We start from the raw sequence: 26,228 nt of genomic DNA on the forward strand, positions 1-26,228 counted from the left end.
TCTGCTGTACAGCAAAGTGTTTTAGTTATACATATACAGACATTCTTTTTCCTATTCTTTTCCATTACGGTTTATCACAGGATATTGAATATAGTTCCCTGTGCCATACAGTAGGACCCTGTTGTTTATCCATCCTACATATAGTAGTTTGCATCTGCTAATCCCAAACTCCCACTCCATTCCTCCCCCATTCCCCTTCCCTCTTGGCAACCACAAGTCTGTTCTCTATGTCTCTGAGTCTGTTTCTGTTTCATAGATAAGTTCATTTGTGTCATATTTTAGATTCCACATATAAATGGTATCTGTACTTTTCATCACAGTATAAAATAGAGTTAGACAAGTAATTCTGTCTTATGATTTTTAATATACAACTTGATTCAGTGAAATTAGTGCACTAACTCATTTTTCCTAATCAGAACCTGGAAGTGAGTCATCTTGTTGAAGGAGTACGTCAACGTCAGATGTAATTTATCTTCCAGCAACATAGAGTAGCACTACTGACCTGGTTGTACTACAACCTCTTCATCACCAGATATTTTCCATTCTGCCATTTAATGAATTCCTGACTTCACTGTGGCTAAGTCTCTGGGGGGAAAATATTCACTTTACTGAAGTGTATATTGTTGACATTATATGTAAAATTTAATTGTATTAGGCTGATGAAGCTGCCATCACTTTTTAATATTAAATTGTTTTTATGAACATCATTATTTTGCAAATTTAGACTTGAGAGGATATTTGGCTCTATCACATAAGCCAAGTCCATTGCTGGCAAGATGCTGGCCCAGTAGAGGAATCCCACTGTTTGCATTTATTGAAATAAGCAACACACCATCAGTGTTCTTTCTGGTCCTTCCTCCTGCCCGCTTCTCCTTGCTGTTTTGCCAATGTATGTGGTGTTTTTATTGAGACTCACCTAGGATTAAATGACAGTAATAATGTAGCTAACATGTATTGTGTTATTACTTTGTGCTTTATGCAAACCTCCTCACATAATGCTCGTAAGACCCCAAGGCAAAGTTGTCATTGTGATACGTCCAAGTGATAAGACAACATCCTTCTTAGGCACAAACTAGGCAGTAGGATAGCATCAAAATTAATCTGGTCATCTCCCTTTGAGTACATATATTTTGTGTTTAGTTTTTACTTAGATAGTCACCATGATTAAAGTAGCAGTACAGGGCTTTTTCGGTTTTGCACTGAGCGTACAAGTGTTGGAGGCACATCCTCGCTGAATCCCATTCAGAAGGATGCACTAATGGAAAAGAGAGGAGCCCATAGGTTGCCTTGGCAGTGGTGTTTGTTGCTCCATTGATCAGACATGTTGATAGGCTTATCTGATGCCAGACAGGGTGTCACTCTCAAAGTCAAGTTATTGAAGATGCTGTGATACGAAAGGGCCTCTTCCCCCTGCCCAGTGGCCAGGAGCAGCTGCCATTATCTGGTCTGAAGCTCATCTGCGAATATTTTCCCACTCCTGAAGAGAAGAAACACTAATGCTCTGCACCTGATTATTCTTCTGATAGCTTTGAACCACCAGATTTGATTGTTCTTTTCTGGTTTACCTTCCTCCTCCTACACCTCCACCCCGCCCTACCCCACCATACGTGAGTGTTCGCACACCCACACCCACACACCCACACCCACAAAAGTCAGGTTCAGCAGTCCGCTGGGCTCCAGGATTATCAGTTTGAGGACACAAACACGTTGGATTTCAGTTGGTCTCGCAATGTCCAATTTTCTGTATTTACCTCTCACCCTCTTCTTACCAGCTGTCTTTCACATTTCTTTAGAATATATGCACTGAACTTCACTTGTACTTGGAGTGACAGCTTTAGTGCTCTGATATATTCTCCAGTTGTGTTATCAGGAGCTGTTCTGCTAGTTCAGTTTTTTAAATGAGCATCATTAAGTACCTATTGTAAGTTTTAGGGGATTATCGTAGGGTACATATAGAACATCAGAGAACATCGTACAGCTAAACTTATTTGTAAAGCCCTGGCTTATTTTGTTTGTTTAATTCTTCTGTAAGTATAGCAACATTAAGCTTGAGGAAAGTACTATGGGATGCCTTATAGCTCAGAGTTCTTTAAGGATAGCTATTCTATGGTTAGTTTTTTGTGGACAGTCGTATTTCAAGGAAGTGGTAAACTCCAGAGTCAGCACGTCTGCTCTCCTGAGCCATGTTCTGCTCTTGAACTGAACAGTTTATTTCTGCCAAAACTAATAGGGAAAGATTTTATACATGTATAATAACTTATTGTCTTAATGCCCTTGTCTTTTATTTTTTCTTGAGAGCATATCAACTGTATTTAATTTGTTCGAAGGTAGCTCTCTAGTTATTTAACCCTTTTCAGGGAGATCTGGGGCACTAAATAAATTCTTGAGAAACTCACATAGGAGTGTTTTGCTGTTGTCTCTTCACCTGTTCAGGGTTTCTGGTAGCAAGAAGGCCATTCAGTAGGAAGGTTTGCATGTCTGCTCTTTGGAAAACAAGCAACCTCTCCTTTCTTGGCCGTGATCTCTCGAGTCCCATCACTGATCATCTGAACTCTGATGTGTGAGGCGTTTGGGATTTCATATTACCTGAGCCATCTCTGTGCAGAGGTTTGTGAAAGCTGGTTAAAAGGGCATGTGCCTCAACTGCTCCTCTCTGTTTTGTTTTTAAAATCAAGCTAGACCGGCCCAAGGCCACATTTGCTTAAACAGTTGACTTTACTCAAAGTCATCTTGTAAAGATCCAATCATATAGAAACAGAATGTGCTTTTGCAATAAAACTGATGATGGAGACATTGGCCATTTGGTCATCCTTCAGCCCTTTAGGAAGTTCCATGTGAGATATTTACTTTAGAATTTGATGCCAGGAATTGTTTTCTGGTAGCTACCAAATGCCTGCCTTTCTAATGACAGGTGTGTTTTATTTGTTTGCTTGTTTTATTTATTTATTTATTCTTACTGTATCTCCTGTTTTACCTCAACTCCCAGAAGCAAATTTGATGCTTCAATTTCATAACCTTCATTAATAACACATTTGTTTCCACTTTTGTCTTTTATTTCCCAATTTCTGTTTCATTAGCACAACTTACATATTTCCTTTATAATGAATGACCTCAAAAAATTCTTTTTAGAAAAGGTAATTAGTATACATTTATATCCAAATAAAAGACCTCTGTTCCCAGGCTATGTCTTCAGTTCTAGCTACGTTTCTCACTCTCCATTACCTGCTTCCACCTGGTTGGTTATCTAGTTGGCAACTCGAACCCTGGGACACAAATTTTTACTTCATTTTTCTCCCTGAACAAGCCTCCCATCCCACATCCTTGCCCTCGTGCTGTAAATGCCACCATTATTATCAGTCACTTGGATTTGAAACATCAAAGCCTCTTTGTTGCCTCTCTTCATTGTTCTCAACCTCCAATCAGTTGGGAAGGCCTCTTGAGTCTACCTTTGAATTGCTGCTAACTTCTGTTCTCTGTGTCCCAATCCCAGTTCTGTCACTTCAAGCCGGCGTTACCTCTTGCCCCAATTCTTGGCCATTGTCTTAGTCTCTCCATCTCTAGTCCGTCCTACTCAAAATGCAACTTCTTGTCTTTGCCAAATACAGTCTAATAACATAGCAGTTTACATTTTACATGATTGCATTTATGATTTAATCATGTAACAAATACATTATCGGTCAAGTCCTCTGAGAAGCAGGTGTTGAAACAGTATAGGCGTGCAAGTGGTTTGTTAGGGACCTGGGGGTAATGCCTGTGAAAGAAGAGGGCAGAGGAAGCAGAAGTTAGCAGGGAAGGCCTTCAGTCCACAATGCAGGTCTGACACCGTGAAAGTAAAAGGGAAAAGAAGCAAAAGTGGGCAGGGGGAGCCTCAGCCTACCGTTGGCAAAGTCTCAGCCAACGCCATGGAACAAAAAAGAGCATTAGAGAAGTCATTTGTTGGGCAGTGACAGCCAGGCCCTGTCACCCCTGGCATGTTCAGTCCTGGGGCTGCCCAAGAAGAGTGTGGCTGGGCTGGAAAACTGTAGAAGATCCAAAGATGCTACAGCCAGAGACTTTCAGCTAATTGCATTTCTTGTGGCTGAATGGGTTGTGAGCCCTTTCTGGAAGGAGAGGTGTTAAGTGTTGCGCCTCTGTGGCTGCCACAGGTGCATGAGTGCCTTCATCATGCTCGGCACGATTTTGGACACTTGGAGTGAGAAATAAAATGGAGCACCTTGCTTTGTGACTGCCTGGAGGGGTGGGATAGGGAGGGTGGGAGGGAGGGAGATGCAAGAGGGAAGAGATATGGGAACATATGTATATGTATAACTGATTCACTTTGTTATAAAGCAGAAACTAACACACCATTGTAAAGCAGTTATACTCCAATAAAGATGTAAAAAAAAAGAAAAGAAAAGAAAAATAAATCTAAAAAAAAACACAGAGCACCTTCATGAGCTTACATTCTGGTGGAGGGAAGCAGACAGTAAACAAATCAAACAAAAGTATATACATGCTTACTGTGAAAACTAATAATGCAGAGTTGGAGAAAGTAATCCCTCTCCTAATTCTAATAGTTTGATTTGTAATCTTCTCTATCTTTTCTTTTTTTAAAAAATTGAAGTACAGTTAATTTACAATGTTAGTTTCAGGTGTACAGCAAAATGATTCAGTTATACATACATATATATATATATATATACTTTTTCAGATTCTTTTCCATTATAGGTTATTACAAGATATTGAGTATAGTTCCCTGTGCTCTACAGTAGGTACTTGTTGTTTATCTATTTATATATAGCAGTTTTTATACGTTTCTAAATCTTTTCTTACTCAAAAATTTATTATCCAATTTACTATTAATGAATGCCCTTCATATTTTTTAAGTCGTTCTAAAAATTAACAACTGCACATTCATACATTTATTTATTTGTTCATGGCGTAATGTTTATTAAGCATCTACTCCATGCCAGCTACAGTGCTCAGAGGAAGAACAAAAGCAAATAATTTTTTTTCTAGTTTCTTTCCCTTAAGTGATCTGCATCTTCTGAGTTGTATTTTCTGTTTGTCTTTCATGCTGTCGGTTTTCCTTAGTTGTCCAGTAATCTTTGCCACGTTTATGAACAAAGGCCAAGGAGAATTGGTGTAGGTGGCAGGCTTCCCCTGCAGCGCTGTGGGTCTCTTTCCCTAGCTGGCCTCACATTACATGGGGGAAGTGAGGGCTAGCACTGGAAAAGTAGTGAGACCCCCTAACAGGGGAGAGTGTGTAGACTGAGAGGGTAGTGAACCCGGTGCAGATAGAAACCCACATGGGCGCCAGAGTCGGGAGGGCTTTATTGCGCTCCCCTCCTGCCTTTCCTCCCGCCCGTGCATCAGAGTGGGTTGTTCTCCCTGTGTCTCCTGGGATTCTGAATAACCTGCTCCTTCTCAAAGATGCAAGTGCTTTCCCACCACTGTTCCAAGTCACCCTATGCCCTGGTCTCTGCCCAGGGCTTTCTATGGCGCCCTGGTTCATAACCAGTCTAAGCATTCCTTGAAGGCAAGGACCACAGATTAGGCAGGCTCAGCAAACATTTCACAACTGAACGAATGTTTGGTCCTGATGCAAAGTATAAAATTTATTGCGTTGAGGAGCCAGTGTACCTTATATTTATATATAGCATCAGGTAGAGGCAGGGAGGGCCCACTGTGTACATGACCTTGTGTTATACTCTGGACAGCAAATAGTATGTTACAGTTCCTTTTCCTCTCTTTTCAGGAAATGAGACCACAGATAAGTCTGTGTGTGGTCATGGTGGTTTTGTGGAAATTAACCAAGACCACCAGTCGATCCCCATAGACCCAAAACACAATTATGGAGACTGATTTTTACTGTTGTAAACCTTCTTAGACACAAATGATGGATGTTAAAGTCAGTGGATGACAGTTTGAGGAGAAACAGGAGAAGAAGCAGGATTTACATAATCTCAAAGTATCTCCCCAAACATATTTGTAAACCACGAGGAGATCAATAGTAACTTTTCAGGGAAGAGACCTGTCACGTGCCACCTTAATGGAATGAATCAGGTCTCTCTCATGAACTCTATGAAATGATGCACTGAGGTTACATCATTCCTGTGGTTCTCTTGCGCAAAATGCATAACGTTAGTCCAATCATGTGAAACCACCGGACAAACCCAAATTGAGTGATAAGTACTGTTCAAAGGTGTCACGGTCATGAAAGACGGTTACAGACTGAGGAACTGTAACAGACTGCAGGGGACTAAGGAGAAATAATAACAATTAAATACAACATGGGATAATGAATGAGATTTCAGAACGAAAAAGGACATAGTGGAAAAACTAGTGAAATTTGAGTAAGATCTTTAGTAAATGTTAATTTACCAATTCTGATTAATGACGACTGTACTATATGTAGTTACATAAGATGTTAACATTGGGGAAGACTGGGTTAAGGATATATGTATTGAAGTGCTTTGTACTATATTTGCAACTTCTCTGTAAGTCCAAAAGCAGTCAAGATAAAACGTAAAAAACAAAAACCTTCAGGTACAGTCAATAACAGCAGCTGACATGAACCGTCCACATGAAAATGGGAATGCTTCCTCAACTTTGTGTGTCAACATGCATCAAGGCGAATGCCATGCTTACTAATTCCTATACCCAAAGAATTTCTATGCCCTTTGTTTTGCAGTTTCGAGGACATAAGGGCCCTTTAGATCTGTTATTTCAGTACAAGTTAACGTATAATAAATCCTGCCACCTATTTTTCAAATGCACACCGCATTATTAACTTCAGACACCAGTGAGCCACCAAAATTAGGTGCTCAAAACATACTTGCTTTATTGTACCACTTCCTTTGCTTATCTTCTCTTGGAGCTCCCTGCTGTGTACGGGGAGGTCATGCATCTGAACTTCAGGGCAGCAAGAGGAGAGACCTCCCTAACTGCATTCGAGTCAAGTAGAAGCATTCAGTGATGTAGAAGCATCAGCAGAAGCAACCTCAGCAACCCATATCGACACAAGTGTGTGGGCTGTGCCGAGTTTTTGAGACACATTGCATGGGCTTCACCCTCATGAGTGGCAGTGACTTCGGCCTTGACTGAATTTCTGACTGTTTCTGAGGGACTTCCTTTCAAACCCTTCAGAAGCATTTTACACAGACATCTTGCTGCAAGATCCCTAGTAAGGAGATACAAAAGATTTTTTTTAATATAAAGACATTGAGTTAGAGACAGGTGTTTCATTATAATTTCTTTCATTTGGATGTTAATTTTTTTTTTCTGAGCTGGCATTTGTAACTAACATTAAACTTAAAGAGTTACATTAATTTGCAACCTTGTAAACTATGCTTTATATACTCTTTGACCATTTGCAAACCAAATACATTTTTTATACTTATAAAAATCTTCCTATTGTAAAAGTCACATATATTCATTACAGAAAAATTAGCAACTATAGCAAATTAATCATGTGATTACTACTGATTTTATTTCTCATCTTTTCTTAATACATATTCATTTCTTAAGTAAAATAAGGATCATTAAATATAGTTTTATGTATTTTTTTCATGGTTCCATGATTGGCTATGCCATCATTTATTTAAAGTTTTCCAGCTGTTCTATATTCAGGCGTTCCAGTTTCTTATTATAAATCATTCTTACATTAGATCTTCTTAAGTGTCTTTTGATTGTTTGTTTGTTTGTTTTCCCCCCATTGACCCCTTTGGCAGTTTGGTGAAATCTATGGACTCTCTTTAGAATAGTGTTTTTAAGTGCATAAAATAAACGTACAAAGCAAACCAAGCATATTAAAATACAATTGCAAGAGTTTAAAAATTTTGTGACATACTATATAGATGCTTCTTATTGCATTAACAAAAAGATCTAGCATCGGATCTGATAACTACCATAATTTCAAAGTTGTGATGAGCATAACTGATATTTTGATATGTCTGCAGCAACTGTAATGTGATATGAAAATGTATGATTTCTATTGGCATCAAAGTCACATGTACAGCTAATATTACTGTAGTTGGTTGGCTCATTTACAACTAACAGAAATGCTACGTTTCATTTAGAAGTTAGTGAAAATAAAGGTATAATTTTTTTCATTCAAGTTCATGGACCCCCTAATTTCTATCCATAGACAAGTTTAAAAACGTTGACCTTACATAAATGATCTTGTTATGTAACTTTTTTTCCACATGTCCAATTATTTACGTAAGGTAGAGCCCTGGTGTGAACTTTATAGGAACCTTGAATTTTATTGCCAAATTTTTCTTAAGAAAGCTTAGACCAGGAAGGTCCAATTGATATTTTAAGACTGTATAGTGTTTAATATTTTCTTGACTACTTTAAATATTTACAGTTTTAATTTTAGACCATTTATTATAGGTCCAAAACATTTTCATTTCTTCGATCACTCATGAGATTGAATTTTTTAAAATATAATTATTGGCTATTTGTCATAGACAATGGCCAATTAAAAATCTCCTGTTTTGACACTGATACTTTTTATTTTCCCTTTGTTTCAATTAGCGCTTTCTTTGTACTGTTTTTCTTTAACCATTTGTATGCAATTTATTAATGTCAGTCTTAGTCTACTTTTTATTGGCAAGTTAGGGGGCTACTGGGGGCTGCTTAGTCACGTGAGACTTTAAGCCTAACAACTTCATGTAATTTTGGCAAATAGACCAACTTACCTTTTAAGAGTTACCTATGGAAGGATGAATTGGAACTTCAGAGTACTGTGCGCTTTGTAAATGTGGCAATTACTCTTATGCAACCATAATTATAAGCTTAGTGGAGTGCTTTGGGACAGAATTCTGGCCGGTGGCCAGTCCTGTGTAAATGTCGCCATCCATTACTCTGACCTGCTTTTGATTATGATGCGAAGTCCTAGGCTATTTAGTTCTCATGGAACCTCCACCCGTATAATTAGGATGAGCCCTTTGGGGACCAGAGACAGAACCTCTGAGTAGTGCTCTTCTTGGAAAGAGCCATTCATTTATTCATTCATTCATTTAAATTTTTAAAAACTTTTAAAATTCAATTTATTTTTGGCTGCCTTGGGTCTTTGTTGCTGCACGCGGGCTTTCTCTAGTTGTGGCCAGCGGGGGCTACTCTTCGTTGCGGTGCACGGGCTTCTCATCGCGGTGGCTTCTCTTGTTGCGGAACACGGGCTCTAGGCGCGCAGGCTTCAGTAGTTGTGGCGCGCGGGCCTAGTAGCTGTGGCGCGCAGGCTCAGTAGTTGTGAAACACGGGCTTACTTGCTCCGCAGCATGTGAGATCTTCCCAGACCAGGGCTCGAACCCATGTCCCCTGCATTGGCAGGCAGATTTGTAACCCCTGCCGCCAGGGAAGTCCTCGGAAAGAGCCATTTAAACAGTTGGATCCTTATTACCTCCACTTTGGCAAACCTGTGTTTTCATTTTTAAAGCAGAATATGCTGTTGCCGCTTTTTTGTGATTTTATTTTCCTTTCCTTCTTTACAATTAAAATGCCAGGCTTTTAACTTTTTTTTGCCTTTTTGCACACATGCTTATCCGCAGCTTGAAACTGAGTGATGTGACTGTACTTGATCTAATTACTTGGGGCTTTGAACTATTTACTATGTCCCCTCTGTAAAAATGTGAAAATTTTATTATTTATTATTGTGACTGTGTCAGCCAGAAATATGGCTATTTGTGTGGAATGTTCTAGTGATAGCAGAACTAGGCATTGGTGCTCTTCGTACCATCCTTGTTAAAACTCAAGAACTAGAACTAATAAGAAAACTTCAGGCTGAAAATTTGTTTAGGTGCTAAAAATGAGAAATGAAGGCAGCGGAGAATCAGGCATGTAAGGATAAAACATGAATATTGCTCCCTTTAAACCCGGTGACAAGGGCTTCCCTGGTGGCGCAGTGGTTAAGAATCCACCTGCCAATGCAGGGGACACGGGTTCGAGCCCTGGTCCGGGAAGATCCCACATTGCTGCGGAGCAGCTAAGCCCGTGCGCCACAACTACTGAGCCTGCACTCTAGAGCCCACGAGCCACAACTACTGAAGCCCATGTGCCTAGAGCCCGTGCTCCACAACAAGAGAAGCCACTGCAATGAGAAGCCTGTGCACCTCAATGAAGAGTAGCCCCCCCCTCGCCGCAACTAGAGAAAGCCTGCGTGCAGCGATGAAGACCCAATGCAGCCAAAATAAATAAATACATTTATTAAAAAACAAACAAACAAAAAAAACCCCACAGTGACACCTTGGCAATATAGCACATCAAGGAGTAAAGCTTTATGTGTCATCTGGCTAGTTAATCCCTTTAGGCATCACATTTTATTTAACTAGTTTTTATTCACAATACAGTTTTAGAAACGTTTGGGAAGATAGTGTTAGACGTAATGGCTTAGAAAATGAGCTTTGGAATTGGTACTTAAAATAATATGTTTGAGTTCTGGTGTTGCTGTTTACTAGTTGTGGCTGGGAAGTGACTTATTCTGTCTAAATCATATTTGCCACATCTGTGAAAAAGAAGGCAAAGCCTGTATTTTCATGGTTGATGTGAGTATTAGAGTGCTTGGCAGAGTTCCTCGCTTTGCTGCATTATATCATTCTAAGGGAGTGATTGCAATACTGGTTTTTGGCATTCCAGTAGGCTGGCACAAAAATATCATTATTTTTGGTGGTGTAATCCCTGTATTTCAGTTCATCCATCAGCAGATTTAACCACCCTGCTTGAGTCTCCAACTCCTCTTTCCTTTCCCTTTCCTCCCTCTGACTTTCATCATCAAAGGCTTCCTGGCCCTTCTTTAACACTTACCATCTGCATCTCCCCTGTCCTTGTACCCCTTCTCTCCCTTCTGTCCCGCCACCCCCAAAAAGACAAAGCGGATTGTAGGTATGGCTGGAAGAGCTCTCTGCAGTTGATGGATAGCACCGCCAGCAAAAGGCGGAGGTGTATGGCTGGTAGGAAGAAATAAAACATGCTGCAGAGGGGAGCAAGTGCAGAAGTGCTGCCCCAGGGCTGTGGTCCCAAGAGGAAAGTACCGCAGTCCAGTGAACTTGAAGGACAGGCAGCGGCAAGAGTGGCCAGAAGGACTGGACACAGAATATCCCTAAAAGGCTGGGTTTTAAGTTTAAAAAAAAAAAAAAAAAAAAGTCATGTGTCTTGAGATCAAAGTTTTAAAGACTCAAAAATTCCATTTAAGGTAATTTGCTGAACCAGACTCCTCTGTTGGCGAATTATACATTGCATTCGGATTTTGAACTGAAAAAGTTGTGTTCGTGTAGAAAGGATTTTTGTCTATACTTCTATAATCCTCAGGAGCAGAAAAATGGACGGTGGACCAAAAAGCAAGGCTTTTATTGTAAGAATAATTCTTACTCAAGTTGAAAGACTTTTTGAACAAGTAGAGTCTGAACATGATATTAGTGAATTTAACACAGGAAGCCAGACCAGAATCTCCATCTCTACTGACGAAACTGAAATAAAGATCAAATGGAAATGCTTTCTTGGAAATAATAGCTAGAGCTCTTTTTCAGTAAAAAAAAGATTGATGTTTCTGCACAAACACAAAAATAAGTTTTTAAAAGATCTTCCTGGAGTTATCAAATCAGAGATGGGTTGTATGAACATAGAGTCTGAAGAAGATGTTAGAAGTTAGTTTATAATGATCTCATCAGCATTCCCCCAACTCAGAAATGTACTTCTTCAGTAGCTGGGAAAAATCGCACAAAAATATAGCCAGGTGTTGAGGATGACACACACAAAAAAGTTTAAATGATCTTTAATTTTTTTTTCATTTTTAAATCAATATTCTTCATTTTATGTAGGATTTAGTTTCTTTTTAAAATAACGCTATTATTTTATCTGCCAATTTATACTCAAATGATTGTGTTTAATATTTGTATTCTTATAAATTTACATTTTTCTGTTGTAACATTTCTAAATTTTTATAGTTGAAATATAGTAAATATTTGGTTTCCCTAATCTGTATTTTTATGAATCCTTTTTTTTAATTAATTAATTTATTTTTGGCTGCGTTGGGTCTTCATTGCTGTGCGCGGGCTTTCTCTAGTTGCGGCGAGCAGGGGCTACTCTTCATTGCTATGTGTGGGCTTCTCATTGTGGTGGCTTCTCTTGTTGTGGAGCACGGGCTGTAGGCACACCGGCTCAGTAGTTGTGGCTCGTGGGCTCTAGAGCTCAGGCTCAGTAGTTGTGGCACACGGGCTCAGTAATTGTGGCTCACGGGCTTAGTTGCTCCGCGGCATGTGGGATCTTCCCAGACCAGGGCTCGAACCCGTGTCCCCTGCATTGGCAGGTGGATTCTTAACCACTGCGCCACCAGGGAAGCCCATGAATTCTTAAAGTATTATTGTTACTATACAAAGTACACACTTTCATTTTGCTCCAGTGTTCAATCACTCTTTGAGAGATTGTCTAAATAATATTTCAGATGCGACCTGAAGGATGAGAGGACTTAGTCAAATAAAGAGGAGTTGTGGGAAGAATGTTCTAGGTAGGGTGTCTCAGGTGAGAAGGGGCACAGTGAGTTGAGAAGTTCAGTACGATTGGTTCTCAGAGTTCAGAAGGATGATGGAAATGTCCAAGTTGAAACTGGAGTGACAGGCTGGTGACAGGCTGTGAGAGCCTTTGGGAAGCCACGAGAAGTATCCAAGGACAGGTGGGAAACCAGAGGAGGGTTTTAAACTTAATAGTGATGGTCAAGTTTGCATCTTAGAAGCCAATCAGGAAAAGCCAATCAATCAGAAGACTCACAAACATCCAGGCAAATGATGATGCGGGTAAATCAGTGGCAGTGAGACGGAGGAAAAGGAGGTGGATTTGAGAGCTATTTAGGAACCAGAATTCACAAGGCATGACATTGGGTCTGGCATGAGCAACTAGAGGAATGTGGTAGCAGTCGCCGAAATTGGGGTTGCAGGGAGAGCTGTATAGGTTTGTATGGAAGGTGATGGATTCACTTTTCCTGATGCCATGGGACAAACAAACAGTGAGTTCCGTTAGGTAGATGTAAAGGTCCAGGGCTCACAGACATCTAGAGCGGGCAGGTGGACTCTTGAGAGTCATCAGCATTGAGATGGCAGCGGAAGTTCTGAGAGTGGATGGAAGATTCCAGATGGGAAGAGGAAGGGAAACTGAGTAAGAAGAGCCAGAGTGGTGGAAGGAAAATCAGGAGAGGGTGGTGTCTGAGAAGCCAGGATGAGTGCTTCTAGAAAACAAATGAAATGGCCAACTGTGCCATTGGCGAGTTGTTGTGGCGAACTTGAGCAGGATGAGGGCCAAAAGTTTCCATTTGTTTTAACTTTAAGGCTGACATTGGTGACTGTGCAATGGCGTCAGATGATAGGAATCCTAAAGTGAAGAATTAGGCATCTCTTTCAAGAAGTTTCCAGTGGAAGGAAAGAAAAAGGAGGTAACCTGGAGGTGGATAAGGAATTGAGGGTAAGTGTTATGGTTAAAGATGAAGGAAACTTGAGCCTGATTGAATGATGATGGGAATGAGCAGGCAGAGAGGGGAAGTTGAAGATCCAGGGCGGGTGACCAGGCATCAGTGTCCCTGGAAAGGTGGAATGAGTGGAGACCAGAATCTCGGGGGAGATTGGGTCTTAGATTGTAAAGGAAAGGAAGCAAAAGTCTGGACCCAGGTAAGTGTGTGTGATGGTGGAAAGTGAGGACGGTTGCTTCTGAAATGGCTCTTTATCTTCTCTGTGATGTAGACAGCATTATCTGCTAAGATTGAGAGAAGGTAGATGGGGGGAGTTTGAGGGAGAACAGAGAATATTTGAGACCTCTTCTCTGGAGAAGGAGCACGAGAGCAGACCAGGGACAGCTTGAAGATGGGTTGAGGTTATTGGCACTAATTGAGAGCGACCCCCGTCTTGGTGAATGTCTCCAGCAGCAGAGAATAGCAGTCTCACCTGCCCTTCCTGAGGTTTGTGGTGGGGGTGTTTGAGGAGTTTCTGGAGAGTCAGGTTTCGGTAGAGCCCATGAAGTGCAAGGACAGGGTATGATGAATGAGACGCTCATCTTTGACACATTCGCTGGCGTTCTCTGCTGCCGGCTGGAAATATGCTCTGACGTTACTGGAGTTTGTTAAGCTCTTCGCTCCTTCAGCGAATGGCCCCAGACTGCTGTCTTGTTTCTCTTTCAGTTCTTGTCCGCGTTTTTGTACTGTTTCTGTCTCCTCCCTTTCTGTTTTCTTCCTTGTTGTCAGTTGTTCTGTCCCATTGCTGTCTGCATGAAAGTCTCTATCAGCCCTACACCCTGGACTTTGTCAACACCTCGAATTATCACACCCCTGAAATCAAGCTGTGGGCTTGAAGATCAGACAACCACACTTACTAAAATTATGTGCAAAGTAAGAGTAAATAACCTCTGAGTGTGATTCTCACGTGCTATGCTTTGAGGGCATACATAAGTGTTTGTACATGAATTTTGTGATGTTTATTGGGTTGTTTCTCAGCTGTCCATATATGAGATGTTTGTTGCTTGTATTCCCATTGTGTTTCCCTTATTTTGAATTTCCATGGATTATGATAATATTCTTAGAGAGCCCGTGATATTAACGAGTACATCTTTTATAATTGTTCTTTAGTACTTGCAAAGCATTTTCATACGTTATTACCTAAATTTTAAAATTACATAGTTAGATATTTTATGCTGTTGTTTCTTATTATTCTCATGGATTTTCAAATACATGTTTTGTATGAGAATAACATGTATTTTCAAATATTGATGCATTTTGTATGAGAATAACCTACCATTGTCACAACTCAGTCATTTAACCATGTCACATGTAAATGAAATAGGACAATGTAAAGTAAGTGTTTTGGAGGTTCGAAAAGTAAGTTATCTGTTCTGGCTTTTCATATATTTGTTTTATTCGCTTTCTCATCTGTAAACGTATCATGTCCGTATCAACGATTTTAATTTTTTTTTAAGAAGTAGATATTTAGGTGTAGAGTAAATATCACTTTTTACGTTTTCTGTAAATTAATTTAATTTTGATCGTGACCTTCCTTCTTGTCAGGAGGAAGGTAAAGTCAACACCAGTCATTTGGACACTTTCCCCCCAAACCCCAAGGTTGTGCCAAGGTTTGGAGTCTGGAGCAATGCCAGACATTGAGGAGAGAGGCCCCTGAGTCGTCATTAGTCACACGGCCACACTGGTTGCCTAGGAGAGACCCGTTATCGCAGCCCTCACTTCCCTCCAGGTTCAGTGGCTCTGTGGAGTGCCTTTTGTGCTTACTATGTGGGAACCATTGGTGAGGCCCAGAGCCCTGGGTCTGAGCTTCTGCCTCCCAGGGGCACTTTGAAGCTCTTACCTCTGAGCTAAGACTCCATCTTACTTGGGCAACATAGGAGGAAAGCTGCCGAGTAACTCACAGACCCCTCTCCAGTCCAGGGAATCTTTTTTAATCTGCAGTAAATCCCTCCGTATGCAAACTTTGTTCTCAGTAGGTTTGGGGGGGGTTTGTTGTTGTTGTTGTTGTTTTTATGAAAGCTAAGAAGCCCTGACACAATATAGCCTGTTTATAAGGAGAAAACACAAATTTCTTCTTAAAAAAATAGCAGAGCAGTAAGTTGCCGAGTAGTAAACACCTGAACAGGCCACCTCCGTTGTCTTACCTCCTCGGAGACTAAACCTGCATAGCTAAGTCTTTACTTTTATAACTCATTGAAGAATACTGACTTTGTTAAATGCGTTTCCATTTTATTGGTATAGAGTAACTTCTGAGTGATCTAAACAGCAAGCAGCATATGACAGTTTTAAGCATTCTGTAAATATTCTAATTTTGTTTTGTCTCATTGTACCTAAGAACACTGGAACTATTTTGGGGCAGATGAGAATCTTGGTCCGGTGGCTGTGAGCATTCGAAGGGAAAAACCTGAAGAAACGAAAGAAAATGGATCTCCATACAACTACCGAATAATTTTTAGAACTAGTGAGGTAAGTCGCACATGAGAAAGACTTGAGGCTTAATTTAATTGAGGAAAAAATAGAGTAGTAGCAGTAGCAAAGCAATTAAATTTAATAGCTCATGGTTACAAATGCCTTTAGAATAAACAAAGACCCCTTTCATTCATTCCGGTGGTGGTAGGGCTGGACATAATGGTTAGATCTGGACCCTTTCTTCACATCTAGCTCTGGATAGATGCAATAAATGAATGGGAGTCTTGATTCACAGAAAGATATGTCCATTAAGTGTGACCCAAGGAAATTGGAGTCCTCAGAATCCCAAACTGGATATTACATATCCTGCTTGGGCAGCCGGAAGGCACCCAGCCAGCTTGAGGAGGCAGAGAGGGTCAGCCAAGACTTAACTCACTTTTCCAAACTATTGCTTAGGACATTTCTTGACCCAAGAAAACTCTTTTCTTCTTGCATTTTCACTTTGCCATCTTGGACCTATTCTCGGAGGCCTAAAATGCGGGCTGTTTGAACCAGAGGCTGTCTAATTGTGGGTAAGACAGGTTCTTGGAGCTCTTTAGGGATCTAAGTACACATAATATGTGAGTTTTTATTTTAAAATGAAATTCAGGTCAAAAAAAGAAAAGGAAACATAAAATAGCCAACAAAGCGCATTTAAAAAAAAACAACTCGTGAACAAGTTTGGGACTATGAGGTTTTTTTCCTTTGTTTTCTTTCTAAACATATGTTTAGTTGTGCCAGCTATCAATTTATTGCCTCTTTGAACCAGATCACTTTAGGGTTGTCGTTATGCATTAATGCCTAATGCTCCCTTGAGGTATCTAGAAAATAATGGTTTTGAAACTAGTTTAAATAGGGCATTTGGCTTCATTTCCCCCATTGAATACAAAGCAGGTTGCAGGGGTTGGCTTCACTTAGTAATTGTTCCTCAGCTTGAACTCTGGGGAAATTAAAAATAGGATTTTTAAAGGCACGGCTTTAATATCTAATGTGTTGTGTCGAGTGGCCCGAGAGAAACGAAGAACTCACATGCTGTAGGTTCCTTTTTCTCTGTGCCAAAGCCGATCGTTAAGCAGGGTCAGTACTTTTGTTGAACGTGAAAAGCACAGAGAACACGCTGTGTTTTTGAAGTTGGGTGTTGGTAGTCACTCCTCAGATGCCACCGGATTTCTGAGAGCCACACTTAGCTCCTCCCACCTGTTTTTGTCCTTCCTGTCCTTACCTTTCCGCCTCCCCAAGGCCACTCTGATTTAAGTCCTCATCATACTTTTCCTTTTCTATGTTTTTTATCCATTTCAATTTCTCTTCTTGCCACTATCCTATCATTCTTCATGCCGGACGTTGAAGCTTTCTAAATCAGTACATTCGTTCTCAGATCCTGTCTCTCGTGTCCACAATTGTCCCTTCCAGCTTGCCTTGCAGGCACGCCACAGCTAGTCACAGCCCCTCTCTCTCCAGGTCAACTCCTATCCTAGGTGAATGTGGTCCCTGTGCTTCTCCCTGCCTCAGCCTCAAATGCTCCACCTGTACCTGCCTCCTGCAGTTACAATTAAACCACACTTAAGGATTCTCTAGTCCTGTAGTTCAGTCCTTTTCCTGCCAACCCATTCGACGGTCCATGGGGCCACTACCTTACCCTTTGATTGAAACATCCAAGTCAAATGTGTTCATGGTTCAGAAACCCATTACCACCAGTTTTCGTGTTCAAATTAATATTTAACCAGTGACAACCCCGTTGTTACAATTGCTCAAGCCAGAGACCTTGAGGCCACTTTTGACTCCTCTCTTCTCCTTCCTCCTGCTCCCCACATCGGGTGTGTCCACAAAACTGGTTGACTTTGTCTTCAATTGTCTTCAAAATGTATCCAGAATTCTACCGCTTCTCCAATTCCACTGTCTCTGCCTGGGCCAAGCCACCATCATCATTCTCCAAGAACCATTCTTCCTCCTTGTGCCCTTAAGCCCTGCATCCTTTCAAGCCCAGCAGGAGTCCTTTAGAAATGTAATCCGCGTCTTGTCATTCCTCAATTAAAAGTCCTTTCGTGGTTTCCCATCTTCGAGTTAAAAGTCATTCTCCTTGCTAGCCTAGGAGTCCTGACGCATCTGCTTCTGACCTTGACCTCATCTCCGAAAACTCCCCCTCACTTAGTCTTTTCCAGCCACACTGGCCTCCTTCCCTCTGGGCAATCTCAGGACACCTCTGTCTCAGGGCTCCGATAGTCCCTATTCCTCTGTATTCAGTGTTCTCTCCAGGCATCCTCGTGGCCGCAGCTCTCTCTTTTCCTTCTGGCCTTATACTCTTAAGTTACAGGGGCCTTCCTTGGCCACTGGATCTAAAATTTCTACTCCCTCATATCTCATTTCATGTCCAATTCCAGGCTTTCTTTTTTACATGAACACTTAACCACTATCTCATGCAATGTACTTACTTACTTGGTTCTTTTTTTTTTTTTTTTTGTGGTACGCGGGCCTCTCACCGTTGTGGCGTCTCCTGTTGCAGAGCACAGGCTCCAGACGCGCAGGCTCAGCGGCCATGGCTCATGGGCCCAGCCGCTCCGCGGCATGTGGGATCTTCCCGGACCTGGGGCACGAACCCGCGTCCCCTGCATCGGCAGGCGGACTCTCAACCACTGCGCCACCAGGGAAGCCCACTTGGTTCATTTTGTGACTCTCCCACTCAGATATAAGCTCAGGGAACATGAGGATTCTGAGTTGTTCGTGACTACATGCCTAACGCCTAAAACAGCCCTCCCCCTTCATTCCTTCCTTCCTCTCTAATGTTTATTTAATGAATTGCCACTAGCCTTTGTGTAAGTTTTTTCATTCCGATAGAAATAATCCTTAAGTGTGGTTTAATTGTAATATTGTTAACACAAATTCGTGTGCCCAACGCACAGTGAGGACAAACAAACTGAAACGTCAGAGTTTGGAGCAGAGAGAGGTTTACCGCAAGCCCATGCAAGGAGACAAGGTGGCTCATGCCCTGAAAAGCCTCAAGCTCCTTGAATGGTTTCAGCAAAGCATTTTTAAAGGCCAGGAGTGGGGGTGGGTCGCAGGGTAGGTGATCAGCTTGTGCACAGTTCTCTGATTGGCTGATGGTGAGGCAGCAAGGTGGTGTCACGGAGGTTAACATTATGAGTCCTTAGGCTCCAGGAGGCCTGAGAAAAACTACTTAGGGTAGTCAAGTAGTTCTTCCATTTGGTGGGGGGTTTTCACATCTGCAAAACAACTCGGGAAATTTGCATCAAATCTAGGTGCTTCAGAGAGGAGCTAAAGCAGAGGATATGGGGGAAGGCCTGTCCTGGGAAGGCCCCCATAGGGTCCTGCTCGGTTACAGTATCTTTATGAGAGTTTTCATAGAAATAAACTAATGAAAGTCCTTTGATAGAAACATCTCTAGATGTTGGTTCTGTTCCAGAGCTGCACATTATAGGATGGGCAGTTCACTCTTTCCCATTGAAGGCAGTTCACTGAGTATATAATAAAGTAAGACTTAATTCTTATGCCTTTGTAGGGGCTTCTCATGCTATTGATTTCTCCTGTTAATAAATCCATTGAGAAAAAAGAAAACATAGTCACCACAGTGACACTGCTGTTGCTTCAGTAAATGGCATCAAGATAACAGAAATACAAACAAATCTCTTTCAGTAGAAATAGGCTTTGCACAACTAAGAAACAAAAAAGGAATTTACATGTATTTGGAAGCATGACAGTTTGTTTATGAACAAAATCTGTGGTGTGAGTGCTTTTAAGCATGGGTGCACAGGGATTTAGGAGGATTCTCTTCCGTTTCTGGAAGTCATTAACAAAAATATCGGTAACACTAGTGATTCAGGTATAAAAAGGAATCATTCCTTTTTGGTTTTCTGCTCTGGCTTTCTTTTTTTTTTTTTGCGGTACGCAGGCCTCTCACAGTTGTGGCCTCTCCCGTTGCGGAGCACAGGCTCCGGACGCACAGGCTCAGCGGCCATGGCTCACGGGCCCAGCCGCTCTGCGGCATGTGGGATTCTCCCGGACCAGGGCACGAACCCGTGTCCCCTGCATCGGCAGGCAGACTCTCAACCCCTGTGCCACCAGGGAAGCCCTGCTCTGGCTTTCTTGAGGTGGGCTGCTGTCTTCCTGCGGTGCAGGATTAGCAATGATTAGCATTCCTCGTCTGGGGTTCTCAGTTGAAATACGTCCAGCCTTTGCAGCCTCCTAGGAGTCCCCAGGAGCACGCGAATTGCTCAGCCGTTTCCGTGGTTTAAAAAACGAAACAAAAATTATTTCTGTCAAGTTAGATATTAAGTCACAGGAAAAATAGTTTTTACACAACTGTCATTTGAAAGCAAACTATTTATAAATGAAAAAAAAGATACTAATCAAATGAACAGACTGCAGATACCCCAAGCACCTTTTGCTTTTCTTGAGAGTCAGAGGTTGGTAACCTTGGCTTTTCCTACCCCCATCTCTCTTCTCCATCAGTTGGCACAGTTATAGATTTTACTTCCCTGGTGATTCTTCCTTTGGTTTCCATTTTCCCTGCTAATCCTCTCTCACACCCTCTGCCTGTTACTTGAAGACTGTTTACAGTTTGTTTCTGTTTTCTCTACCTGTAGTTGCTTCCTCGGGCAGTTCATCTTATTTGCCAACTGAATTTTCTTACATCATCATCCCTATGCAAGCAAGTTCTGATATGGCCGGTTGGAGCCGGATGAGGTGCACGCCCGTCAGGGTACATTCGCTCGGGGCTCCGGCCTGCCTGTAGCTTCACCACCCACTGCCCCTTTGGGCTCGCTTAGATCCAGCTAAGCTACAGCAGTCGCTCTTTCCCGCTCACACCCCGATCTTTCTCATCTCCACACCTTTGCTCTCTGACATTGTCTTTTTGTATAATTTTTCCTAGATTTCAAGGCCCCTTTTCAGTGCCACCCGTTTCCATGAGGGCCTTTCCTTATGCCCTGAGCCACGGTGATCCCTTTTCTGCCTTTGGACTCTTGTAGAACCTGACCCTGTTAAACTTTTCTTAGTAGATATATCCTCCTGAATGGGTATTTCTTACCTCTCAGCCTCTTGCATGCCACACCCAGCCCTCAACGTTTGCTCCTGTTGCAGTACAGTGCCTTGTAACCTACACACTTAACAGAAATTCGTTCGACTTAATGGGTTTTTTCTTTAGGTCACCGTACAGTGTTTAAATTATACTGACAACTTTGCCACGTGGAAATGTCTGAAAATTAAGACTAGTTTACTTCGACAGATCATCATTACTTAGGGAAAATTCTTTGCTCACGTTTTTATTTCATAATAATGGAAGGGATCTCAAGACATAAGCGTAAAGCAAAAGTCATTTTAAATGCTGTTGATGGTGCCGCTCTACTACCTATAATCACTGTCCTGTTGTAGCAGCATTTGGGGATGGGAATAGTTTAAGCTAGTCAACAGTACATTATGAAATTTAAAACTTCCTCTCCCCCCACCCTTACCTTTTATAATTCAAAAAGGTGTAACATCTAAATTCTCAGCATTTAGTCTTCAGCTATTCTCAGGGATAGCTCCTTCTTAATTTCCTGGTGAGTGTGTGAGTGGCATTGTATAGCTATATGGAGACCTTGATCTTTCTGAGCTCTCTAGGGAAATATGCGCTCTATTTGGTATTTAAGGAAGTGTCCTCGGAAGGCTTGATTATGAGTTCCGTTGCACTTACCTGGGTCTTCTTGAAAGTGCTGGTCTCATTTTTCATATACAAAGTGTCTTACATCACTTCCCTCATCGTTTCTCCCTCACTGGCTCAACCAATCAAATGTCATTTCCAGCTCCTTAAGGGGGACCTCAGACTGGGCTTTCAGCGCATTTGATGTATTTGCTCATCTCACCGGAGCACATGTCTCTCTTTCAGCTCATGACACTGAGAGGGTCAGTGCTGGAGGATGCCATACCGTCAACGGCAAAGCACTCGACGGCCCGGGGACTGCCCCTGAAGGAAGTGCTGGAGCACGTGATCCCCGAGCTCAACGTCCAGTGCCTGCGGTTGGCCTTCAACACCCCCAAAGTCACAGAGCAACTCATGAAACTGGATGAACAGGGGGTAAGTGGGGCTTCCAGGGGAGAACATTCTTGCTGCTCAGGTTTCCACTAGGCATCCAGAATACAGACCTGAATAGTTCTTTTTTTTTCTTTTGCGGTACGCGGGCCTCTCACCACTGTGGCTTCTCCCGTTGCGGAGCACAGGCTCCGGACGCGTAGGCTCAGCGGCCATGGCTCACGGGCCCAGCCGCTCCACAGCATGTGGGATCTTCCCGGACCGGGGCACAAACCCGTGTCCCCTGCATCAGCAGGCGGACTCCGAACCACTGCGCCACCAGGGAAGCCCTGAATAATTCTTTTTTGGTGGGGAAAACTGATACTATTTTTTGTGAAGGATCTTCTCTTTGCAATTATTCACTTTCTTTTTTCTTAACTCTGAACTCTGAACATTTCTCATGTGTTGAAATTCTCTTTGTCAGGACTGACTGATACAGTACTTAAACAATGTTCAACTCTTTTGGTAATCTTCCATAAGTGCAATGAATTTTTCAAATACTCCAGGAATAAGTAGTAGCAATAGCAGTAATAACAGTAGCTAACACTGATGAACATATTCACCAGGCTCTGTTTTAAGTACCTTAATATGTTATCCCAACTATTGTCCCAGCCCCGAGAGAATGATACCATTTTTATCCCCATTTTAGAGATGAGGAGTCTGAGACAGAGAAAGGTTCAGTAGTAAGTCCAAGTTCACACAGTTAATAAGTTCAAAGCCTGTACTGGGAGCCACTACTCCACACCATTCTTAAAAGCTTTAATTTTTAGTCTATTAATACCACCAAAAATGTATTTTAGCTGAGGTGTTTAAATAAAAAATTCAAAATTTAAAAAATCTGGGTCCTAATTTGTAACAAAATGCAAGTGCTCAAGATTTTCTCTCTTCCATATTTCCTATGCCTTAATGTGGAGCCATTGATCCAGATACAAATGAGTGATAGGATAATCCATATAGAGGAGGCAGAAGAGTAGAGAATGCAAAACTATAATCTGGAAAATCCACTAACCAGAGAGTGTATACACATTCTACTTGGAATCATTTGAGCATATGGGCTAGTTTTATTAGATGTTGTATCTATATACTCTTATTTTAATTCTTTCTTTGAATATTTTAGCCATATTGCATCCTGGCAGTGAGTGGTAGTAGCTTTCCCATTGCACTTTTTAAAAATTCTTCCAAAAGTAAAATTGGTCCAGTTATTGAATTCCATTTTATAAACAGATTTTGATAGTATTTTTTTAATTAGGAAAAAATTTGAATTTTATTAAAATGAATGATAGTTCAAAAAAATCAGTTTCAAGGAATATTCACTCTTTTAAATCAGCTGATAGGAATATATTATTAGGAACCAATATTTGGATGTAACTTTTCTAATCACTGCTCCTTTTGTCCATTCATCTCACTTATTGTAAAGCATAGCTAATGTCTATTTCATATGTATATTTCAAATAGGCTGTGAGTATCCATGTTTATAACATGTAAATTTGAGCACTTTGAGTGCTTCAGAAGACTACTGATACATAAACTTAACTATTTTGGGTGCTGTTCTTCCAATAAATATTTTGAGCATTTATTCTAACAAAGGAAGAGTAGAAAAATAATGATTAGGTTCAACTTTACTGACTCAGTCTTTTCAGTTACTACACTTTTCAAGGAAAACAACAACATTTAGACGTTGATAATATAATCGTATACTGCACATTCTAAATTCAACAGATTATTTTGTGTAAAGGAGGTATTTTCTTCCTTTTTCCCTTTGTTTTACTTATATTAAATTTAAAAATGAGTGCCCCAATTGTAGACATTGTATGGGCTCTCTGTCACATTTTGTGCCTTCTCATAGTGTTTACAGAATGTTGGAGATGGGGCTGCTCTGTGATAAACACTATATGGTCCCATCCACACAGGAAAGATAAGAGCAGTATAATGAGTTTAACTTAAAGGTACATTTGTTTAATTCACAAAACTGCCCATTATTCTGAAGTGATGGGTTTCTTATTCTTGGGGATATTAAACTATCCTTTCCTTCATAAATTATTGATGATAATATGTGTTAGTTGTCTTCTTTAATGCCTTCCAGCGAAATTAAAATTTGGCAGTCTAGGTGAGTCTCCCAATTTTATTTTGGAAATTTTACTAAATTCTAGGCAGTAGAATCTAGACGTTAAAACCTGCTATTCTGTATGAGCAGCTCTTTATCTGAACTAAGGGACACCACCACTTGGCCTCTCTTTCCGTTTATATATTCATAGCGTTTAAAGCCCAGAATTATACTGATAGAAAACAGAGGACACACGTACTTAGGTGTTTAGTCTGGGGAGTCATATTTTTGGTAGGAAATTTTATTAATGCCTTGAAATCCTTGTGAGAAACTAATTATTTCGGTGCCTTTACAAATACAGATTTTGAAAAAGAAATGCTTGTAAGTGCAGTACGTTATGCATTTGAATCTTTGCAAAGCATTTTTAGTTTCCATCTATGTCATCATTTTTTGAAATTTCACGCTTTATACATCCTTATATTTAAAGAGATTGATGGTATGAATACCAAAAAACTGGACTCACTAAAAGGACCTTCTACATCTCCCTTTAAGTTTTATTTAAATGATTCCTTTAAAATCTTTTATACTTTAACAGCTCACATAATTACGCCTGGATAAAGAAAACGCTATTTGCTTGCTATATTGTGGCATTTTGCCTTTCAGATCTTTGGTGCTTTTTTCTTTCTTTTTTTTTTTCATCTTACCATTTAAAAATGAAATGAACAGAAGAGCAGATGTAAGTTATATCTATATACTATAAAAGATAGTATTTCACAAAAATATTTTTTTCATTTGACTAGACTCTGATATTTATGTGGGAACTGAAGTAGGTATTTTAATTCCCAAAGTTTTAAGAAATGATTATATGCTTTGTGGCTTACCCATGCTTTCACATTCACCTTCCTGATACCTTCCTGGGTTTTTCACTATTGATTGATGTCCATTTCCATTATCATCTAAAGGTCAATAAGAAGATGAAATAACCTGCCCATGATTTCACTTTGTCAAGAATTTAGAGCAGTTTGTGACCCAGCAAATTTAGATCAACTCTGGACTTAGTTTTTCCACCGTGGTCCTACCTCTTCATGTATTAGATAATTGAGAGCATCTCTTATGATGAAAACACATTAGATAAATATATATGTTCACTTATCACACTGTTCTGAGCTCTTTACCAGCATCATCTGATTTAATCCTCACGGCACCCGTGGGCAGTAGGTTCCAGTTATTGGCCTGTTTTATGATTGAGAGGATCGAGGCTTTCCGAAGCAGTGCCATTTTCCCTTAGGAGTCCTGAACACTGGATACGCGTTTGCACGATACTACCTTTTGTTTTTAAGATTTGCAAGTTTTCATCTCTTTTTGCACATCTCAAATCATTTTGGTCCTCCACACTACACTGTGAAATATCAGGAATTTCATTGTCTATTCAGGCCAACTTTTCAATAATATGGCTAGTTCAGTCACTTTTAAATTTGCCATATTAATGCCGTTTTTCTTCATCAGTCATTAAAAAACACCTTTATCTCATCTACCCAGTGCAAGAGAAATGAAAGGTCATTATACCAGGCTCTGTTTCAAGGAGTTCACACGTGTAAAGCACTTACTGCGCATGAATAATGATAAAATAATAACTCCTTAGTCCTTTATATGCATTATTTCATCTTTATCAGCACCCTGTGAGAAAGCTGCCGTTATAGATAGTATAATATACTGTGCTTAACTTTCAGAAGTAAGCGTAACTTTTCAAATTCAATAAATGCTAATTGAGTAACCACCCTTTGCAGATTGTTAAATACTGTAGAAAATAAATAGGCTAGTAAGACACAGTCCTTACCTTTGAAGGAGACAAAGTCATAAATTACTGTAATGAAAGGTAGGGTTAATATAACGAGTATAATAAGAGAACTGCAAACAGACAAGCCAGTGGGGCCAAGTCATGATTGGTTCGATGGGTCAGGATGAAACGGGTCAGGATGAAACAGACCTTTCATCAGACTAGAGAATAAGCCGTACGGTGGTCTAGACTCAGAACAATGAGAACAAAGCGCAGCAGGACAGAAGCACAGAATGTGGTTACGGGACAGCAAGCAGTCCTGCCGAGCAGGAGTGTAAGGCAGTAATAAAAACAGATGACTAAGCCAGGAACTGTGTGAAGCAATTTACATGAATTATTTTAATTAACCCTTAGAATCCTTTGA

The 26,228-nt window shown here is 40.8% G+C and overlaps 1 protein-coding gene across 28 annotated transcripts in view; it reads left to right on the forward strand.

The window, feature by feature from the left end:
• The window catches only part of SIPA1L1 (signal induced proliferation associated 1 like 1), a 499,569-nt gene that overhangs the window by 358,770 nt on the left and 114,571 nt on the right, over positions 1-26,228 (forward strand). For all 28 annotated transcript variants that reach the window (XM_022570226.2, XM_022570222.2, XM_089907908.1 and 25 more), the window contains 2 exons: positions 15,810-15,940; positions 21,801-21,989. In XM_022570226.2, the coding sequence (XP_022425934.1) occupies positions 15,810-15,940; positions 21,801-21,989 (320 nt within the window). The remainder of the gene's footprint in view (positions 1-15,809; positions 15,941-21,800; positions 21,990-26,228) is intronic.

This window comes from Delphinapterus leucas, chromosome 2, assembly GCF_059928025.1.
Source record: "Delphinapterus leucas isolate spDelLeu-1000000601 "Yukka" chromosome 2, BTC_Dleu_Yukka2, whole genome shotgun sequence".
NCBI lineage: Eukaryota > Metazoa > Chordata > Mammalia > Artiodactyla > Monodontidae > Delphinapterus > Delphinapterus leucas.